The sequence below is a fragment of the Sminthopsis crassicaudata genome, chromosome 1 (genome assembly GCF_048593235.1).
Source record: "Sminthopsis crassicaudata isolate SCR6 chromosome 1, ASM4859323v1, whole genome shotgun sequence".
Taxonomy (NCBI): Eukaryota; Metazoa; Chordata; class Mammalia; order Dasyuromorphia; family Dasyuridae; genus Sminthopsis; species Sminthopsis crassicaudata.
The window spans coordinates 220,897,092-220,915,463 of NC_133617.1; the positions used below are offsets into that span (position 1 = coordinate 220,897,092).

Consider the following 18,372-nt stretch of genomic DNA (forward strand, 5'->3'; position numbering starts at 1 on the left):
CCTACTTTACTATTTTCATCTTTTTCCCTTTTTCCCTTTTTTGGGCTACTATTTGTATTTTTTTCCTCCTCAGAACCTTTCCATTATTTTTCTCAATAATTTCTCCCTCCTAATATGACAGGTTTGGGGACAGAAAGAAGATGATAAAAGAGACCTATTTGGAATGTGTGATACAGAGTCCATGTCTATATATACCATAGAATATACATAAGATGTATATCTTATTGCTCACATTATCAGGTAGAGATACTTCCAGTCTTGTCTTTAAACACAAGATCATTTATTTGTGCTAGAAGGAACCTTAACATTCATCAAGATCAAACTCCATGTTACAGATAAGTAAACTTAAACCATAAGAGATAAGTGATTTCCCAGGACTCACATAGCTAATAAATACCTGAAGTGGGATTTGCTCCAAGCCTAGCATTGCCCACTTTACAAGAATGCCTTTCATGGTACTTTCTAATTCTTGAGTTCATTATCTAATTTGTTTCTGTGTGTGTCAAAACATAGTATATTGAATAAAGTTTGATGAATTAAATCTACCTTAGGATGTAGCTCAGACTGGAGTATATTTAATACATTAATAGCACTACATTAGTTAAGGAAGACCAGATTCTAACCTCTACCATTAATTGGTTGTATATCAGTTCAATAAGCTAGTGAACTCTCTTCTATTGTGAAAACTGATATTTTTACTTCTCCCATTAAGAGTAGAATAAGCCTATGTTGGAATACCTACTTTCTTTAAGGAAAATCTCAATAGACAAATAGTGTGAAGCTCTTTTGAAGTAAAAATTGTTACCATTATATTAAGCTAGGATCTGAAGTCAGGAAGACATAAGTACAAAACAGACCTCAGACACTTACTAGCTGAACTTGGACAAGTTAGTTAATATCCATCTGCCCCATTTTCTCCAACTGTAAAGTGAGGATAATTATTGTATCTGCTTCACAAGGTTGTTATGAGAATCAATTGAGATAACTGTAAAATGCTTAGCATAGTGCCTGAAACATAGTAGGTACTTAATAAATGTTTTCCCCTCCCCTTTCCATCAATAGATTAACAAGTTATCATCAGCCCGATGACAAAAAGTGGTAGGTTGTTCTGTAATCAAACTGTCAAAAGTATTTATTACATGCTTATTATTCACCAATCGTAGGGGATAAAAGGAATCTGTACCTAAAGTCACATATCTTCTTCCAACCCAGAAGAGAAATTTTAAATGATTAGAAAATAGATATGACTTGCCAAGAGGCTCAATTTTAGACTCATTTCCCCTCTATCTGCAATGGTTTCTGATTTGTGATGTTTTTTTTGTTTGTTTGTTTTTATCTTGCTTCATTTTCATTTTTGTTTTTTGAAAGGATAAACATAAGGTTCTAATTTATCTTGCATTATTTCTGAATTTTCATTCAGAGGTGCTGAACTTTTCCAAGCTACAATTGTAAAGGCTGTGAAAGCAAGAATGGAGGAAGAGAAAAAATCAATGGACCAGCTGAAGAGACAGTATGAATGCTTCATTTCTCTTTTCCTTTCCTTTCCTCTTATTTTCTGGTTCTAAAGATGGGCAACAATCCAGTAAAACAAAAAGGAATTTTAGCTGCCCTCAGAATCACTAGGGTTTAAATTCTAAATATCCCAATTCAAATAACTTTGGTACTTACCATGAAGTTTTCTATGGAATTAGCAGTTCTATGATTATTATGAAAACATTACTAATTCTGTATTGCTCACAGAGTGATGATGAAGGGAATTCAAAAGGTAGGATGATCTTAGAATGGTAGAGCCGGAAAGGATATTAGATTGATGTATTAAAGTCCTCTTCACTTTAAAGATGAGCATTCCAATATTTAGAAAGTTTAGGTGATATAAATAAGATCAGTACATGGAATGAGACAATAACTATCTATCCAATGGGTTTGGGAAATTTTTGTTCTGCAAGACCACTGATTAGTATTTTCATAGGGTAAAATTTTTAGCAATAGAATCATTGAGATATGGTAATATGATGTGATATAATGTGGATAAAAGTCTAAGGCATGACTAAAAGATTCTGTTTCACCAGTTTTTCCATCTAGACTAAGGGAAAAAATGTCATGGATCACCAGGAAAATACTGGTGATCAACTGAAATTGTACTTAAATAAGACTATTCAATTGAGAAGAGCTCTCTCTATTTTCATCTCCTAGGCAAAAAATTATTTCCCTGCTTCCTCTTTTAACATAACAGATTATTCCATAAAAATCTGCTGTTTTGAGATTAACAATGTGGATTGTGAAAGCAATTGAAAAATGAGAAAGCACTAAAATATGTAAGCAATAATAGTAGCATTATTGTTATTTTGCTATTATTATTATTGCTGTTATATTATTCAATATTAAGTTTAAAATTGATTTTCACATATTCCAGATTTGGACCAAATTATTTCTAAATGTGTTTACTTTATCTTAAAAGTGAAGAATGTTACTATCCTTCCTCTTAATAAGGGGGGCGGGAATAAGTCAGACCTTTTTGTTTCTCAATGAGATTCTCAAGACCAGTTACTCATTTGTTTCAGAATACAGAGACTTGATTAGACTTTGAATTTCTTTATGTCCCAAAAAACTCTCTAATATTATAAATGGATGAAGATGCTTATCTGAATTAGTAGATGGAGTCCTCATTAGGGGCACTTCTGCCACTAAAATCACAAGTCTGGACTCTTCCACACAAATATTTTGTACTCAGAGTAGAAAATATTAATGTTCCTATGTATAAAGAGCTTTGAAAATTTAGGATGTTTTATAAATATCAGGTATTAATATTTGATTCTTCTCCTGTTTATGATTGATGGATATCATATCATATAGAAATGATACCATATTATGATTTTCATTTCACAGATGAAGACATTGAGGTTCTGCAATGTTCAAGGATTTTCCCATGTTCATATTATTTTAGTGTCAGGTCTTCCTTCCATGTGTTCTGACATGATGTCCACTATGCCATTCTACAAGAATCTGGGTATAACTATGAAGTGTTTAGTTTGAAACATTTTTAGTATCATTTTATTTTCACTTATCATCATCCATCATTGTCTTTCAATTCTCACAAAAAGACAGCTAATTTCCAAGGTGATAGTGGGTTCTTGGTGGTTGCCTTGACACAAAGCCGATAGTATTTAAAAGCCCATTGATGATTTTTACTGCATTCAGAAACATCATTGTCTAAATAAAATGCATTATTCTTATGGAAGCCTAAAGATTATAATGTGACTAATATTTTTTCTTTTACTAGAATGGATCGCATCAAAGCCAGGCAACAAAAATACAAAAAGGGGAAAGAGAGAATGTTGAGTTTGACCCAGGAATCAGGTGAAGGACAGAGTCTTCAAAGAGTTTCTGAAGAGGATGATGAAAGTATGTCAAACCATTTTCTTGCCATTCAGTTACTTTAAAGTTGAATCACAAACAATATTTGGAAATCAGTAGGGTTGTGAAGAAAAGGTTTCTCAGTCTTAACATTGAAAGTATATTTATTTTAGTGCAAGTTTTATCTTTTTATATAAATTGTATGTTCAGATGTTTTGTAGGTGTTTTCCAAAATGCATTTTAAAGCTTTAATGAAGCACTGATTTTAAGCTGTTCTTTAGGCCATCTGGGTGAAACCAATAACCTAGCTTCTTTTTGACTCAAGAGCCAGTTTGATTTGAGAAAGACACAATCATATTAGCTTTTGGAACTTTAGAGGAGAAGGAATAAAATCATAGACAAGCAGTTGATTTGGAAAGAGAAACAGTAATGTATTCCTTTCTGGAATCTCCTCTGGTTTTTGTAAACTAAAATAAAGAAATCATGTACATGCCTTGCATATTGACACCTAGTGTCAGAATTTAAAGTTATGAATTGATGTTTCCCTTGTACCTTGCCTTGTGAAATATATTATTGCAGCTAACTTGATTGGAGTTGAAATATACTTTTGTAGGATTTTTGGCATGATTTTCAGTTTGGGAGGGATTTAAGTAAAGAAATATATTTGTTATCGAGATTACAGTTTCCATCACTTACTAATAAATTAGTATTTTCCAATCATATATTATCAATATCTATTATAAACAAGTTGTCTGGCTTTTAGAACTAAGATGTTAGATGAATTTTAACAAATTGGCATGTCTTTATCTCTTTAAATCTTATTTATTTGTTTTAGTTCTATGGAATATTCATTGGTATATAACATATGGTGAAATTATTATCCCTTCATTTTATTTCTATTTAAATGTGCTAGCTTGCAAAGGAATAGCTGAAAATACAGAGCATTTTAAAATAAATTTTAACCAATTCCCTTTGGGATTCAGCTGTTACCCTGATACTTGAACACTTTTCATACCATGCAGTTTCCTTTTTCCTGACCTTTTAATGTGCTCTTAAAGTTTAGCTAGATTTGACAATAATGAGTTGTTAAATCGTGGTGTTCAAAGCTTGTTTTCTCATTTTGTAAGAATTAATATCTGGACATATTTTATTTTAGGAGAAGCAGACAAACAGAAAGCCAAGGGCAAAAAAAAGCAGTGGTGGCGGCCTTGGGTTGATCATGCTTCCAGTAGGTTTTCTCGATCCTCTTACAATTTCATCGATTTTAACCCTTATATCCTTGACCAGAATTTGGGCATTCCCATGACTTGTTTGTTCCATGCATGGTTTGATCATTGTGACTTGATAGGGGGCCTGAGTGTAGAAATTTACTATTTCAAAGCTTCCTGTGCAATTATGTACAGATAACTGATTAGGTATAGATATTCTGTAGTCATGTACAGGGCCTACTAGAGATAGCTGAAGCTAAACTAATCAATCCTTGAGCACAATTTATGGGTTATTAAGAGAAGGAAAATAAATATTATCTAATTCTGAGGTCCAGAGGGCTGACCAATCTTAGACATTACATACCATTTTATCCATAGCATCTATATTTGTATATAAACTTATATTAGAAATTATCTCTGATATCAAGAAGATATTTGCAGATATTTTATGACTCTTTATAAGGCAGTAACAGGTTATGACTATGAGTCTCTTTCTTCCTTATAATTCATAGAGCTTTAATGTTATTTGTATTTGAGGTTATTTATTTATTTATTTTTAGCGAATGTGAAAGTGGAGATAAATACAATACATTATACTTGAACCCTTTTTCTTTTCCTCAAAAAGTCCCCAATGCTAGTGTTCTAAATTATATTCTAACACATCTTCTCAGTATTTTGTTGTTCAGTGATGATCAACTAACCAGAAATCTGAAAGTCCTTCTAAAAAGCAGAATTTCAGAGTCACACAGAATGTAAAACTTCACTATAGTAAATATGGCACTAGAAAGAAATTAATTTAATAAACACTTTAATTGTTTCATCTAATGCAATTTACCATTTAGCTACATCACAACAATGGGAAAAAACACAATCATTACTATCTAGGATTTATTCAGTCTAATAATATTATGAGTTTCTTCACACTACAATGTGAATTGGCTGTGCCGTCATGAGTGAAACTGACTGGAATAAAAAATTTAGTCAATCTCATCCATCAGGGCTCATCTTTAAAGCTGTACCACCATCCAGAAAGGACTGGATACTCAGCTTGTATAAGATTAACAAATCCAGTAAAAATAGACTTGAATTCCACTAAGATTACCAAAATCTAGAGTCTACCAGTTTCTCCTTAAGTATAAAAAATTGGTCTTAGCCTTTCTTATCTATAATAAAATTTCCTAAAATCAATGAGGTACATTTCCTGATATGTTTGCAACATATTATACAACATTTCAAAACATAGTAGTTGTCTAAGCATTACAAAACTTTCCATTATTTAAGAAAATCTAATGCTTTGTTGAGAATTCTTTATTCCTTTGGATGAAGTAAAGTTGCAATTTTTTATATTGTTCATTCTGTGTGATCATGTTATTTCTACACTGACAGATATTATGTCACTCTCTTAAGTTACACTGTATGCCCATTTCTATCAAGTCACAAGTAAACTATGCCTATCTTTCTGTTTCTAAAGGGCATATTGCTACTTTAGAGAGACTTATCCTTTTTCAAAAAGATTTCTCATATAAATCATATTATACTGTCAGCTGAGGTAAAGTCTCATGCCATTTTAATGTGGTATATTTCTTTTTTTTCATTTAAAAATGGTATTTTGGAAGGAATTGGATAAGGTCTTTGTTAATCATCTTACTAGTTGTTAATACATTCAAGAGTTTCCAGTACAAAGGTTATTATTGACTTTGGGTTTTCTGATTCATCTTACCTTCATTATATCATTTTCTTGGACACTGGTCTTAAACCAAATGTGCATTGTTACAATACCTTGTGGTGCAATAATGCAGAAATTTGTGTGATTCATAGTTTGGAACCAGATGCTAACTATAATTTTAAAAGCTCCCTGCCAAGTGTTTTTCCTCTTAGTGTCTGCCAAATATATCAGTAGCATCCTTCTGAGAAAAAACATTTAAAAAAATTATATATGATAGTGATAGAATTGTATTATTTAGAAGGCACATTATTGAGATTCACTGTTATGATTTATTTGGTTACTAAACTTATCAGTGCAATTTTATAAGTGGTCAGCTTGAGTGTTTCTGAAATGGTAATGCATAAAACTATGGAAGTTAAAAGTACCAACCAAGAGAATACTATTGCCATATTAACATGATTAGAAATCACTGAAAATCTTAATCTAGGCCTTGAGTTTCTCAGATGTTCCCAGTTCCATATCTATGTGTACACATAAGATTGCATTATTGCTGTTCAATCATACCTTCCCTTTCAGGATTTCATATCTCATAACATTTATGAACAGTGGACATTGTCTGGCATTGCTCAATACTTTCATTCTTAAATAGTTTTTAATCATCAGGCTTATGGAGATGTGAATAGTAGGGCTGTAAAGGGACTCATGAAAAGAACTTATTGAAGTAATCATCACCCTCTAGCCATGACAGTAGCATCACATACACATTAGAAAATCCTAAACTAGAAATCTTATATGTTAATAGAATTTTACACACAAACAGGATCTTCAAAAACTCTAATTTAGCCCTTTTTATTTTATATATTATGCAATATATAAATGAATATTCAGACACTAGTTTGTTCTTAAAGATAAATATCACCAAAGAAACATTTTTTCCATCTTAATTTGTTTTCTAGTCTAGTGACAATTTTAGAAGATCATATAACTTTCTTTTGTGATTTTGGATTAGTGGTAGAGTTTTGTGATAATGCTAAATCTAATTCATAAACTTTAGTGGAATTAATAAAAGAAAAATTTCTCTGAAAAAAAGTTCTCCTTTTGAATATAATACAAATATTTTTCTCCTAAAATATATCAAAATTATGTTCATTTGTCCAACAGAATACAGAAAACATTTTAGGAGGTATGATTGAATACAATTTAAGCTGTTGTTGATTTTAGAGCATATAATGAAGGTAAAATGTTGACTCATATATTACTCTGAATTTTTCCCAACTGAACATATGACATACACCCTATGTAACTCTCCTTGCTAATTTCTAAGTTTACATGAAGGCATAATTTTAATGGTCTTCCCCACTGTCAAATGTAATGCTGTGACTTTGGTTTGTTCTCGCTTATTATTGTCTTCTGTTTGGTTTTGTTTATTTCCCTTTTTCAGACCTGGGCCTGTTGCCCTGGGCCTGTTACTTTACTTAAAACTAAAATTAAATGCTTCTGTTCAAGGATATAAGGCCCAGTTCATTTACTCTGCATCTTCATGAATGGAGGCTTCAGATTCTATCTGAAACCATGGGCAAAATTACTTTATTTATTACTTTGTTTAGTGATAATCAAGCAATTCATTTTAAACAAGCCAAGGTTTTCCATTACCTCATCATTTTAAGTCCAAAAGATGAATAAACAAATGACACTACATGGTGTAACATGAAAGATGGCCCAGCACATGAAAGTCTAAATAAAAACCAAAAACTATAGTATGTTCTATGTGTAATGATGATACATTTTAATGTAACATCAGAAATTTCTATGCTGGCTTTCTTCTCACTGATAAAAACATATATTCATCTTAAATGGATAAAGATTAAATTAATCAAATTCCTCTAAAATATTTGGATAGACCTTGCAACTTTCTCTGCTACAAACTCCTAACACAGACTGTGTTTACATGCAAGAGTAAAGAAGAGACTAGAACTCTTATTGCTATAAACCATAATGATCAATATGGATCGCTGCATAAGTTATGTTCTCAGATTTCACAATATCCATAAAGCATATCAGTGGTGAGCCATGCAGATCCCTTTTATCTTGCCAGAGTCTCTTCTACTAGCTGCATGTAGAAACAGACATTGTGTTTAGTTTTCTTCTTATCTGCCCATTTCCTCCTCATGGCAATGTGGGTTAAAAAACAACCAACCAACCAACCTGTAATCCTCAATTGTTACCATACTTGTCATGTCCAATGTGTTCCATGTGCAGAAGCCAGGTCTACATAGCAAAAGATGAAGTGGAAGGTTTCTAATACCTAGTTTTAGTTTTGAATTATCTGCATTGGCTGTCTATACAGCCAATATCAGTGAGATAATTGCAAATCCTCCACTTCACTTTGGCCTTATCTATACGACCAAAATAACAAAATCGTGCCACCATCGATGAGTTATTTTGATCATTGTAAATGATCGAATTGGATTGGTGCACAGTTGATCTGATTGATTGGTACAGTCTATGAAGAAGGTTGAAAATACCAGATTGACTTTGCTTTGGCCAATTCGGTTAAGTGGTATAGACATGGTCTTTGTGCTTTAACTTAAATCATAGTGGCACTAAATAATATTAGCCTGACAGTGAGTTCTGTTTACTTCCTTTTTTCTTCCTCTATCCTAATGATCCTTTGTTAACTGTATGTTGGTATATATTTGTGTGTTAATCAGAAATGAGCACCAAATATTCCTTATATTTTTCAAGAAATAAGAAAATATTTTGTTTTGCTTAGTGGTCAGGAGTGGAGATTATTATTTGTTTGAGACGGATAGTGAAGAGGAAGAAGAAGAAGAAGAAAAAAAGGATGAAGAACCACCAAAAAAGTCAGCATTCCAGGTGAATGTGGGCTGGGATAAATAAATATATGTGATTGGGAAGTTGGAAGAGTTGTTCTGATTGGCTGAGGTTCATTATAGGTCTATGCTTTTCCTGTCATGATCATGTTTATTATATGCCCTAAGAGTATGTAATCTCACTCTGGAACTATCTCTTATAAATGAAAGTTTTTGTCAACTTATTGGTAATTCTACTTGCTTTTAGTTTTGTTAGAATTACTTATATACAAGAATTTTTTAGGGGCTAAGTCTTAATTCATTTGCTTCATTTTCAGGGATGCTTATAAGATATTTCTTTGGGTTTTTTTTTAAATAAAGCTTTTTATTTTTAAAATATATGCATGGCTAATTTAACAACATTGACCCTTGTATAGCCTTATATTTCAGATTTTCTCCTCCTTTCCTTCAGCCCCTCCTTTAGATGGCAAGCAATTTAATATATATTAAATATGTTAAAATATATGCTAAATCCAATATGTATAAACAGATTTATACAATTCTCTTGGTGCACAAAAAAAATCAGATCAAAAAAAAAAAAAAAAAGAAAGTAAATGAGTAAGAAAATAAAATGCAAATAGCAACAAAAAGAGTGAGAATGTTATAGTTGTGATCCACACTCAGTTCCTCTTTCTGGGTGTAAATGGCTCTCTTCATCATAAGATCTTTGGAACTGACATAAGATATTTTTTGAAGAAACTTCAATTTAATTTGCTAAAAGAAAAAAAAAAAAAAAAAAAAAAACAACCACATAAGACCAAGATAACAGGAACCTCTGAAACCCTTCGAATTACCTTGCAAACAACTAGAAAGCCACTTCAGAATTGCTCTAAGAATGGAAGAAACTTAGAAATCCAGCAGGAAAAGTCTGTCTCACTAGGGTGGGAAGGAAAAAGGTTCCAAAGGCAGCAGCAATAGCCAGCCTTACAGCAAGGGACCTGGAGTAAGTTTCCAAGTTTGGAGCAACACATTCCAAAGCCCCACCCTCCTTCAAGCCAACAGACTCCTATGCAGTCTACAGAGTACAGAAAGGCCCCACCCCTAGAGTGGGCCAACAGCTAAATCCCATACCCAGGAAGTCCAAAAGAGAGGCCTCATCAGTTCCAATGATCTTATTATGAAGAGAGCCATCTATACGCAGAGAGAGGTCTTTGGGAACCGAGTGTGGATCACAACATAGCATTTTCATTTATTTTGTTGTTGTTTGCTTGAATTTTATTTTTTTCATTTTTTTCCTTTTTGATCTAATTTTTCTTATGCACCAAGAAAATAGTATAAATATGTATACCTATATTGGATTTGCATATATATTTTACCATGTTTAACATATATTGGATTATTTGCCCCTCTAGGGAAGGGGGTGAAGAGAAGGGGGTAGAAATTGGAACACAAGGTTTTGCAAGGGTCAGTAGTGAAAAATTATCATTGCATATGTTTTGAAAATAAAAGTTTCATTTTAAAAATGGGCTTAAAAAAAAAGAGAGGCCTTACTTCCCAGTACAACCCAGAAAGGCAGCCTGTATTGAATAAAAAGCAAGCAGCTAATCTCTTAAGTCCAGTGAAAGTCAACAGTAAGACATAGACTCCCAGCACAAAAAGCACAGAACAATGCAAGACCAGAACCTAATTTTTTCATTAAAAAAACAAGTCACAAAAAGATGCAGAAAAATGAGGGGGAAAAGAACTTGATCATAGAAATTTACTATAGATATAAGGAGAATAAAGGCATAAAGTTGGAAGAGGACAAGAATATCAAAATGACTATATGGGAAACTTAAAAGAAAAGTGTGATTTAATTTTAGACCTAAAAAGAAATTCCTGGAAGAGCTTAAGAATGATTTTCAAAAGCAAATTAGAGAAGAAAAATTGAGAAAATAAAAGAGAGTAGTGCAAATGAAAAAGAGTCAATAGCATAGATTTACAAAAATTTACTGAAGAAAATAACTCCCTAAAAAATAGAATTGGCCAAATGGAAATGCAATTACAAAAACTCACTGAAGAAAATAATTATTTAAAATTGCACCAGTAGAAACTAATAATTCTATGAGACAACTATAAGATAAAATAAATTTTAAAAAGTAAAAAGAAAAATGAAGAAAATGCAAAATTTCTCATTAAAGAAACAACTGACCTCGAAAAAAAGATCCAGGAGAGATAATATAAAAATTATTGGACTACCTGAAAGCCATAAGCAGAAGACAAAAAAAAGGCCTGGATAACATATTTCCAAAAATTAACAAAGAAAACTGCCCAGATATGTTAGACTAAGAGGGCAAAATAGAAATTTCGAGTATGAAAAAATAAAAAGGTTGAATTCACCACCAAGAGAAAATCAAGACAGTTGCCAGGTATTATTTTACCCAGTTATTTGATAGTAAATTTGACAGTCTAAATGAAATTGATGAATATTTACAAAAATATAAATCATTCATTTTAACAGAAGTTGAAATAAAATACTTAAAACAGCCCAAACTTAGAAAAAAAAAAATTGAACAAGTCATCAATGAACTTCCTAAGAAAAATTCCCCAGGACCAAATACATTTGCAAGCAAATTATCCCCAAATATTTAAAGAACAATTAATACTAATATCATATAACCTACTTGGAAAATAGGTTTAAAAAATTCTATTAAATTCTTCTTGTAACACAATATGGTGCTGATACCAAAACCAGCAAAAACCAAGACAAAGGAAAAAAAATTGAAGAACAATCTCCCTAATGAATATTGATGCAAACATTTTAAATAAATTACTAACAAAGAAATTGCAATAATACATTAAAAGTATATATACTATGACCAAGTGAAATTTATACTAGGAATGCAGGGCCAGTTCAATATTAAGAAAATTATTAGCATAATTAATCATATCAATACTAAAACCAACAGAAAATCTATGATTATCTCAATCAATGCAGAAAAAGCTTTGCCAAAACATAGCGACCATTCCTTTCAAAAACACTAAATAATGAAGCTTACCTTAACATAATAAGTGATAATTCTCTAAAACCATCTGGAAGCATTGTCTGTAATGGAAATATGCTGGAAGCCTTCCCAATGGAAAGGGGGTTTAACTATGCCCAAAAAGTTATCAAACTGTGCATACCCTTTGATCCAGCAGTGCTACTACTGGGCTTATATCCCAAAGAAATACTAAACAGGAGAAAGGGACCTGTATGTGCCCAAATGTTTGTAGAAGCTCTTTTTGTAGTGGCTAGAAACTGGAAGATGAATGGAGCTCCATCAATTGGAGAATGGTTGGGTAAATTACAGTACATGAAGGCTATGGAATATTATTGCTCTGTAAGAAATGACCAGCAGGATGAATACAGAGAGGCTTGGAGAGACTTACATGAACTGATGCTGAGTGAAATGAGCAGAACCAGAAGATCACTATACACTTCAACAACAATACTGTATGAAGATGTATTCTGATGGAAATGGATATCTTCAACATAAAGAAGATCCAACTCACTTCCAGCTGATCAATGATGGACAGAAACAGCTACACCCAGAGAAGGAACACTGGGAATTGAATGTAAAATATTAGCACTACTGTCTGTCTACCCAGGTTACTTATACCTTCGGAATTCAATACTTAACATGCAACAAGAAAATTGGATTTACACAGATATATTATACCTAGGTTATACTATAACACATGTAAAATGTATGAGATTGCCTGTTATCTAGGGGAGGGAGTGGAGGGAGGGAGGGGAAAATCTGGAAAAATGAATGCAAGGGATAATATTATAAATTACTCATGCATATATACTGTCAAAAAATGTATAATTATAAAATTAATAAAAAAAAGAAAAAAAAGGAAAGGGGGTTTAAGCAAGGATGCCCTCTATCACCGCTGTTATTTAATATTATACTAGAAATGTTAACTATGGGAGTAAAAGAAGAAAATAAACTAAATTAATTAGAATAGACAATGAGGAAACAAAGCTATCACTCTTTAAAGCTAATATAGTTGGAAAATTCTAGAAAGTCAACTAAAAACTGCTTGGAAATAATCAACAACTTTAGTAAAGTTGAAGGATACAAAATAAACCCACATCAGCATTTCTTTATATTACTGACAATGTCCAGCAGCCATAGAAAGAAAGAGATATGCCATTTAAAATAACTATAGAGTTGGGAGTCTGCCTACCAAAATAAATCCAGGAACAATATGAACCTACAAAATGCTTTTCATACAAATAAAGTTAAATTTAAACAACTGGAAAAATATTGATTGCTCATGGGTAGTTCAAGGCAATATAATAAATATGACAATTCTACCTCAATTTATTTATTCACTGCCATACCAATCAAACTATTAAAAATTGCTTTGTAGAAATAGAAATAAAAAAAACAAAAGTCATATAGAAGAATAAAAGCTCAAGGATATCAAGGGAATGAATTAAGAAAAATGTGAAAGAAGTTGATCTTGTCATACTAGATCTCAAACTGCCTTTTAAAGTGGTAATTATTAAAACAATCTATTACTGGTCGAGATAAAGATTGATGGATATATTGTATATAAATCATATTATAATAAATTACCATAGTAATGTGTCACATGATAAACCCGAAGATCCAAGCTTGAGGAACAAAAACTCATTATTTGACAAAAACTGCTGGGAAAACTTTAAAACAGTATGGCAGAAACTAGCTGTAGAACCCCAATTAAAATTGTATATCAAGATAAGGTCAAAATAGATACATGATTTACACATAAAGGGTGATACCATAATCAAATAAAAAGAGCATGGAGTAGTTAGTTTATCTATAAGCTTTAAAGATAAGGGAAGAATTTAAGACCAAAGAAGATAGAGAGTATTACAAAATGAAAAAATAAAAAATATATATATTTATAAAAAATTAAAGTTTTTGCACAAAGAAAACCAATGTAAGCAAAATGATAAGGAAAGCAGAAAACTGGGCAGAGGGGGTAAATTTTGCATCGATGTCTCATTTCTCCATGATATAGAGAACTGCCTCAAATTTATAAAAATACCAGTCATTCCCCAACTGATAAATACTCAAAAGATACAAATAGTTTTCAGACAAGGAAATCAAAATTAATCCGAGAAATACAAATTAAAATAACTCTGAGGTATGACTTCCCATTTATGAGATTAGCTAATATAGCAGAGCCAAGATGGCGGAGAAGCTAGATGGAACTTTCTAAGCTCTCTAATTCCCTTTCTACCAAGTATTTAATTCAACCACAAAAACAGTGCTTGACTGGTAAAACCCACGAAAATTGGAAATACAAAAACTCACCAGAGATTAGCTAATATAATAGCAAAGAAAAATTGTTGGATATAATAAGAGATATGGGAAAACTGGAACACTAATTGATGGAATTGTGAACTGATCCAACCATTCTGTAAAGCAATTTGGAACTATGACCAAAGGCCTTTAGCCAGAAATCACACCATTCACAAGTGGTACTATGGGTTACAGCAAATGGAGATGTTTTGAATGGTGTCGTTAAGTTCACTTACCTCAGCAGTATACTTTCTAGGATGTTCATATTAATAAGGAGGTTAACACACACATTGCCAGAGCTAACTCAGTGTTTGGGAACTTCTGAAGGAAAGTATGGTAAATAAGAGGTATTATATTGACTACCAAACTGAAGATCTACAGAGCCATTATGCTTACCTCATTCTTGTATGTCTATGAAACCTGGACAGTAAGTATACAGGCGCCATGCCAGGAAATTGAATTGTTTCCATTTGAATTGTCTTAAGAATATTCTAAAGATCACCTTGCAACAAGAGATACCAGACATTGAGGATCTTTCTCAACCTAAACTTCCAAGCATTCAAACTTTACCACAGAGAGCACAAATTCAGTGGGCTGGCCAAAATGCCAAATACCAAATGTACACTTACCAAAAAGACTATTTTATGGAGAATCACACTGGGAAAGTGTTCATATGGTATTCAGGAAAAGTGATAGACACTCTCAAGATCCCTCTTAAGAACTTATAATTGGTTGTATGATATGGGAAATATTGGTGTAGAACTGTCCAACATGGCATGACCTCATCAGAAAGGTGCCATGCTCTATGAGCAAAGCAGAATTGAAATAGCTCAAAAAAATGAGCAAATTTAGAAAATCCACCCCAAATATTCATATGGACTATCTACCTGTGAATGAACATTCTGAGCTCATATTGATCTAATCAGCCACTACTAGGTTATACTGCAACTTAACTTTAATGTAGTGTTGTCATTTTGATATTCTAAGAACAAAGGACAGTAACCAATCAACCTTTGATCCAGCAATACACCTACTAGGTGTATATCCCAAAGACATGAATATATCTCATACATACCCAAAAAGAGGGAAAAGAACTAATAATACAAAAATATTTATAATAGTTTGTGTGGGGATGGCTAAGAACTGAAAACAAGAGATGTTCTTCAATTAGGAAATAGTTAAACAAACTGTAGTATATAATTGTAATAGAATGTTTTTATGCTATAAGAAATGACAAGCTGAATGCTTTCAGAAAAATCTGGAAAGACTTACATAAACTGAAGTCATAGTTCATGATGCATAGTTAAGTGAACTGAAACAGTAAAAGAAATATTATCTGATAAAGAATTGTGAATTATTTAGCTATTCTCAGCAATACAATGATCCAAGACAATATCAAATGACAAATCATGAAGTATGATGATCTCCCTCCAGAGAAAGAATTGATATTGATTAAACATAGACTGTAGCATGCTATTTTTCACTTTATTTTTTGAATCTTATTTTATAAAATGACTAATATGGAGATGTTTTACATAATTGAACATGTATATTCTGTATTTGTTCACACTCTGGGGGGGGAGGGCAGTAAGAGAAAGATGAATAGAATTTGGAATTCAAAACCAAATAAAAATGTTATTTAAAAAAGCATATAGACAGACACCTGTTCTTTATAATTGCTTTAGACAATTTAAACAAAGTCCTATTTTGAAATTGTAAGAGTCAGTCATAACAATCAACAAGTCCACAACCATGTGGTTGTCAAGCAAAGAATCATGTTAAAGTAGTTTTGACATTTTCAAATAGGACTCATTTATGCATTTATTTTCAGTGATACTACTACCAGTGAAATAGTCAAGGATATTGTATTTTTCTGCTATACTACATTTCCTTTTTAAAGTTGCTATCCTGAGGAGTTGTCTCTTCTGCATAAATCAAAATCTTCTGTATAAGACAATAGAGTGAATATCTAAATACTTTGGTGTTATTAGGATTTTACAAGTATAATCATAAGAAAGTTTTATTTTATGAATTAGCCACACATTTTGGCATGACACTTGTTATAACAACATTTGTCATTTTGCTAGAAATATACAAGGCCCTGCATTAGATCACATAATGTGACTGGAGAAGTAAGGGCAGTGTAAATATGCTAATTACATCTTTCTAGGCACCCAAATTTTTGTCTACCTGTCTTAATAAGAAAGAAAAAAAAAAAAACAGCTGAGTTCTAAGCAGTAATATGTATGCCTCTATGCTTTCTGTGTCCTAAAAAATGCTACATTATCTTTTTTGCATATGCATGGATAGCTTTTATGCTAAATAATAACAACCCATTTTTGTTTATTTTTATTCTAACATGATTTCTAATACTGCCTCTCATTAGCTACGTAGAAAAAGAAATTAATTGTTTTGACTGTTTTTAATGGTGTATATGCATGACATTAAGCGCATTATTTTTAATTCTAATTTATAAATTGATCACATCTCTAATGGCATGCTATTGACTTTAGCAATTGTCACTTTTCTCTAAAGATAACATGGCAATAGATATAAATTCACATAGAAGTTTTGTATTGAAGTATTTATTTTGTTTTTTCTACTAATTATTTTCACTTTGTCCTTCTTTGTAGAGAGCTATTGGGAAGTTTGCATCAGCCATTTTAGCCTTGCCAAAATCTGTCATTAAACTTCCCAAAAACTATTCTTCAGTACTTAATCAGAGCTGCAAAGGTATTTTGATATTTCACTGACATGTAGTAATTCTCTCCTCTTTTTTAAGAATTTAGTCAAACATATCCCATTGCCCTGTATCTGCATTTTTCCTTCTCCATAAATAATGAACTTACCAATAATATTGGAAATCATTGTGCTAATTTTACAAAATGAGTTCTCTCAAGTGATATACCTATCATAATTGTTTCTTGTTTTTGTATAAAGCTGGAATATATCAAGAAATGGAAAGAGAAAATGCAGATATCCATATTTTTCTAGCCTTTTGATAATATTGCATAAGCCAATCTGGCTGATAGAAAGGTCACATTTGGCTGCATGTATCAGTTACAAGGCATAGAAAGTATGGTCATCTTTCTCAGAAGCTGGTAAAACTCTGGAACATGCTACTAAAGTACAAATTTTGTCCAGATCTTTTTTTCTGGCTCAGTAAAAGTAAGCTTTTAATCTCAATATTCATGGCTTCGACTTCATTTTTCCTTTATTCTTCTTTATTCTTTATTCTTTATTATTCTTTAGTCTTTATTCTTCTTAAATTCATTATACCTTCTCTAAAAAACTATAGACTTGATATAGTACTTTCAATTCCCCAAGACCCATAAGTTCAGTAAGTCCTTTTTAAAGTCAGGATCAAATATATAATTGATTGATGCATCTTAAGCACAAATGTTGATAAGATCACCTGTGCAGCCCATTGTAAATACTCATCTCAACGGAGAACTCCCTTTGAGAGTATGGTCTGATATAAGCCTCTCTCTCTCTCTCTCTCTCTCTCTCTCTCTCTCTCTCTCTCTCTCTCTCTCTCTCTCTCTCTTTGGACTTCAGTTTCCCTTTTTCTTTAAGAGAGGAGTTAAACAAAATTACCTCTAGGATTGAGATCTTATTTGAATGTAATTATCTCTATTACAGTTATAATGCTGATTTTGTGTTTTTAATATTTAAATCCCTTATCTTGATGCTTTTGAGCTTATCAGTAAGTAAAACTTAAAATAGTCCATCAAAGAATTTATATCAAGTGCCTAGTATATGACAACTATTGTCCTAGGTACTGGGGATACAAATAGATTGAATAAAACTATCCCTACTCACAAAGATTATACATTCTGATCAATCCTCTCCTCTCTCACTTCATCTTCTTTCTCTATTTCTTCCTCCCCCCCTTAAAATAGATACTAAATCTCAACCCAAAACCCCAGTTTTCCTTAATTTGAAGCCTCCAGATAGTAACATGAGAATTAGGTGTTCTATTTTACTAATTCTGTAAGACTGAAGTGATA

The 18,372-nt window shown here is 32.0% G+C and overlaps 1 protein-coding gene across 1 annotated transcript in view; it reads left to right on the forward strand.

The window, feature by feature from the left end:
• The window catches only part of PIEZO2 (piezo type mechanosensitive ion channel component 2), a 539,935-nt gene that overhangs the window by 461,409 nt on the left and 60,154 nt on the right, over positions 1-18,372 (forward strand). The window contains exons 29-32 of the mRNA XM_074274855.1: positions 1,421-1,510; positions 3,281-3,402; positions 4,511-4,582; positions 9,002-9,105. Of these exons, the coding sequence (XP_074130956.1) occupies positions 1,421-1,510; positions 3,281-3,402; positions 4,511-4,582; positions 9,002-9,105 (388 nt within the window). The remainder of the gene's footprint in view (positions 1-1,420; positions 1,511-3,280; positions 3,403-4,510; positions 4,583-9,001; positions 9,106-18,372) is intronic.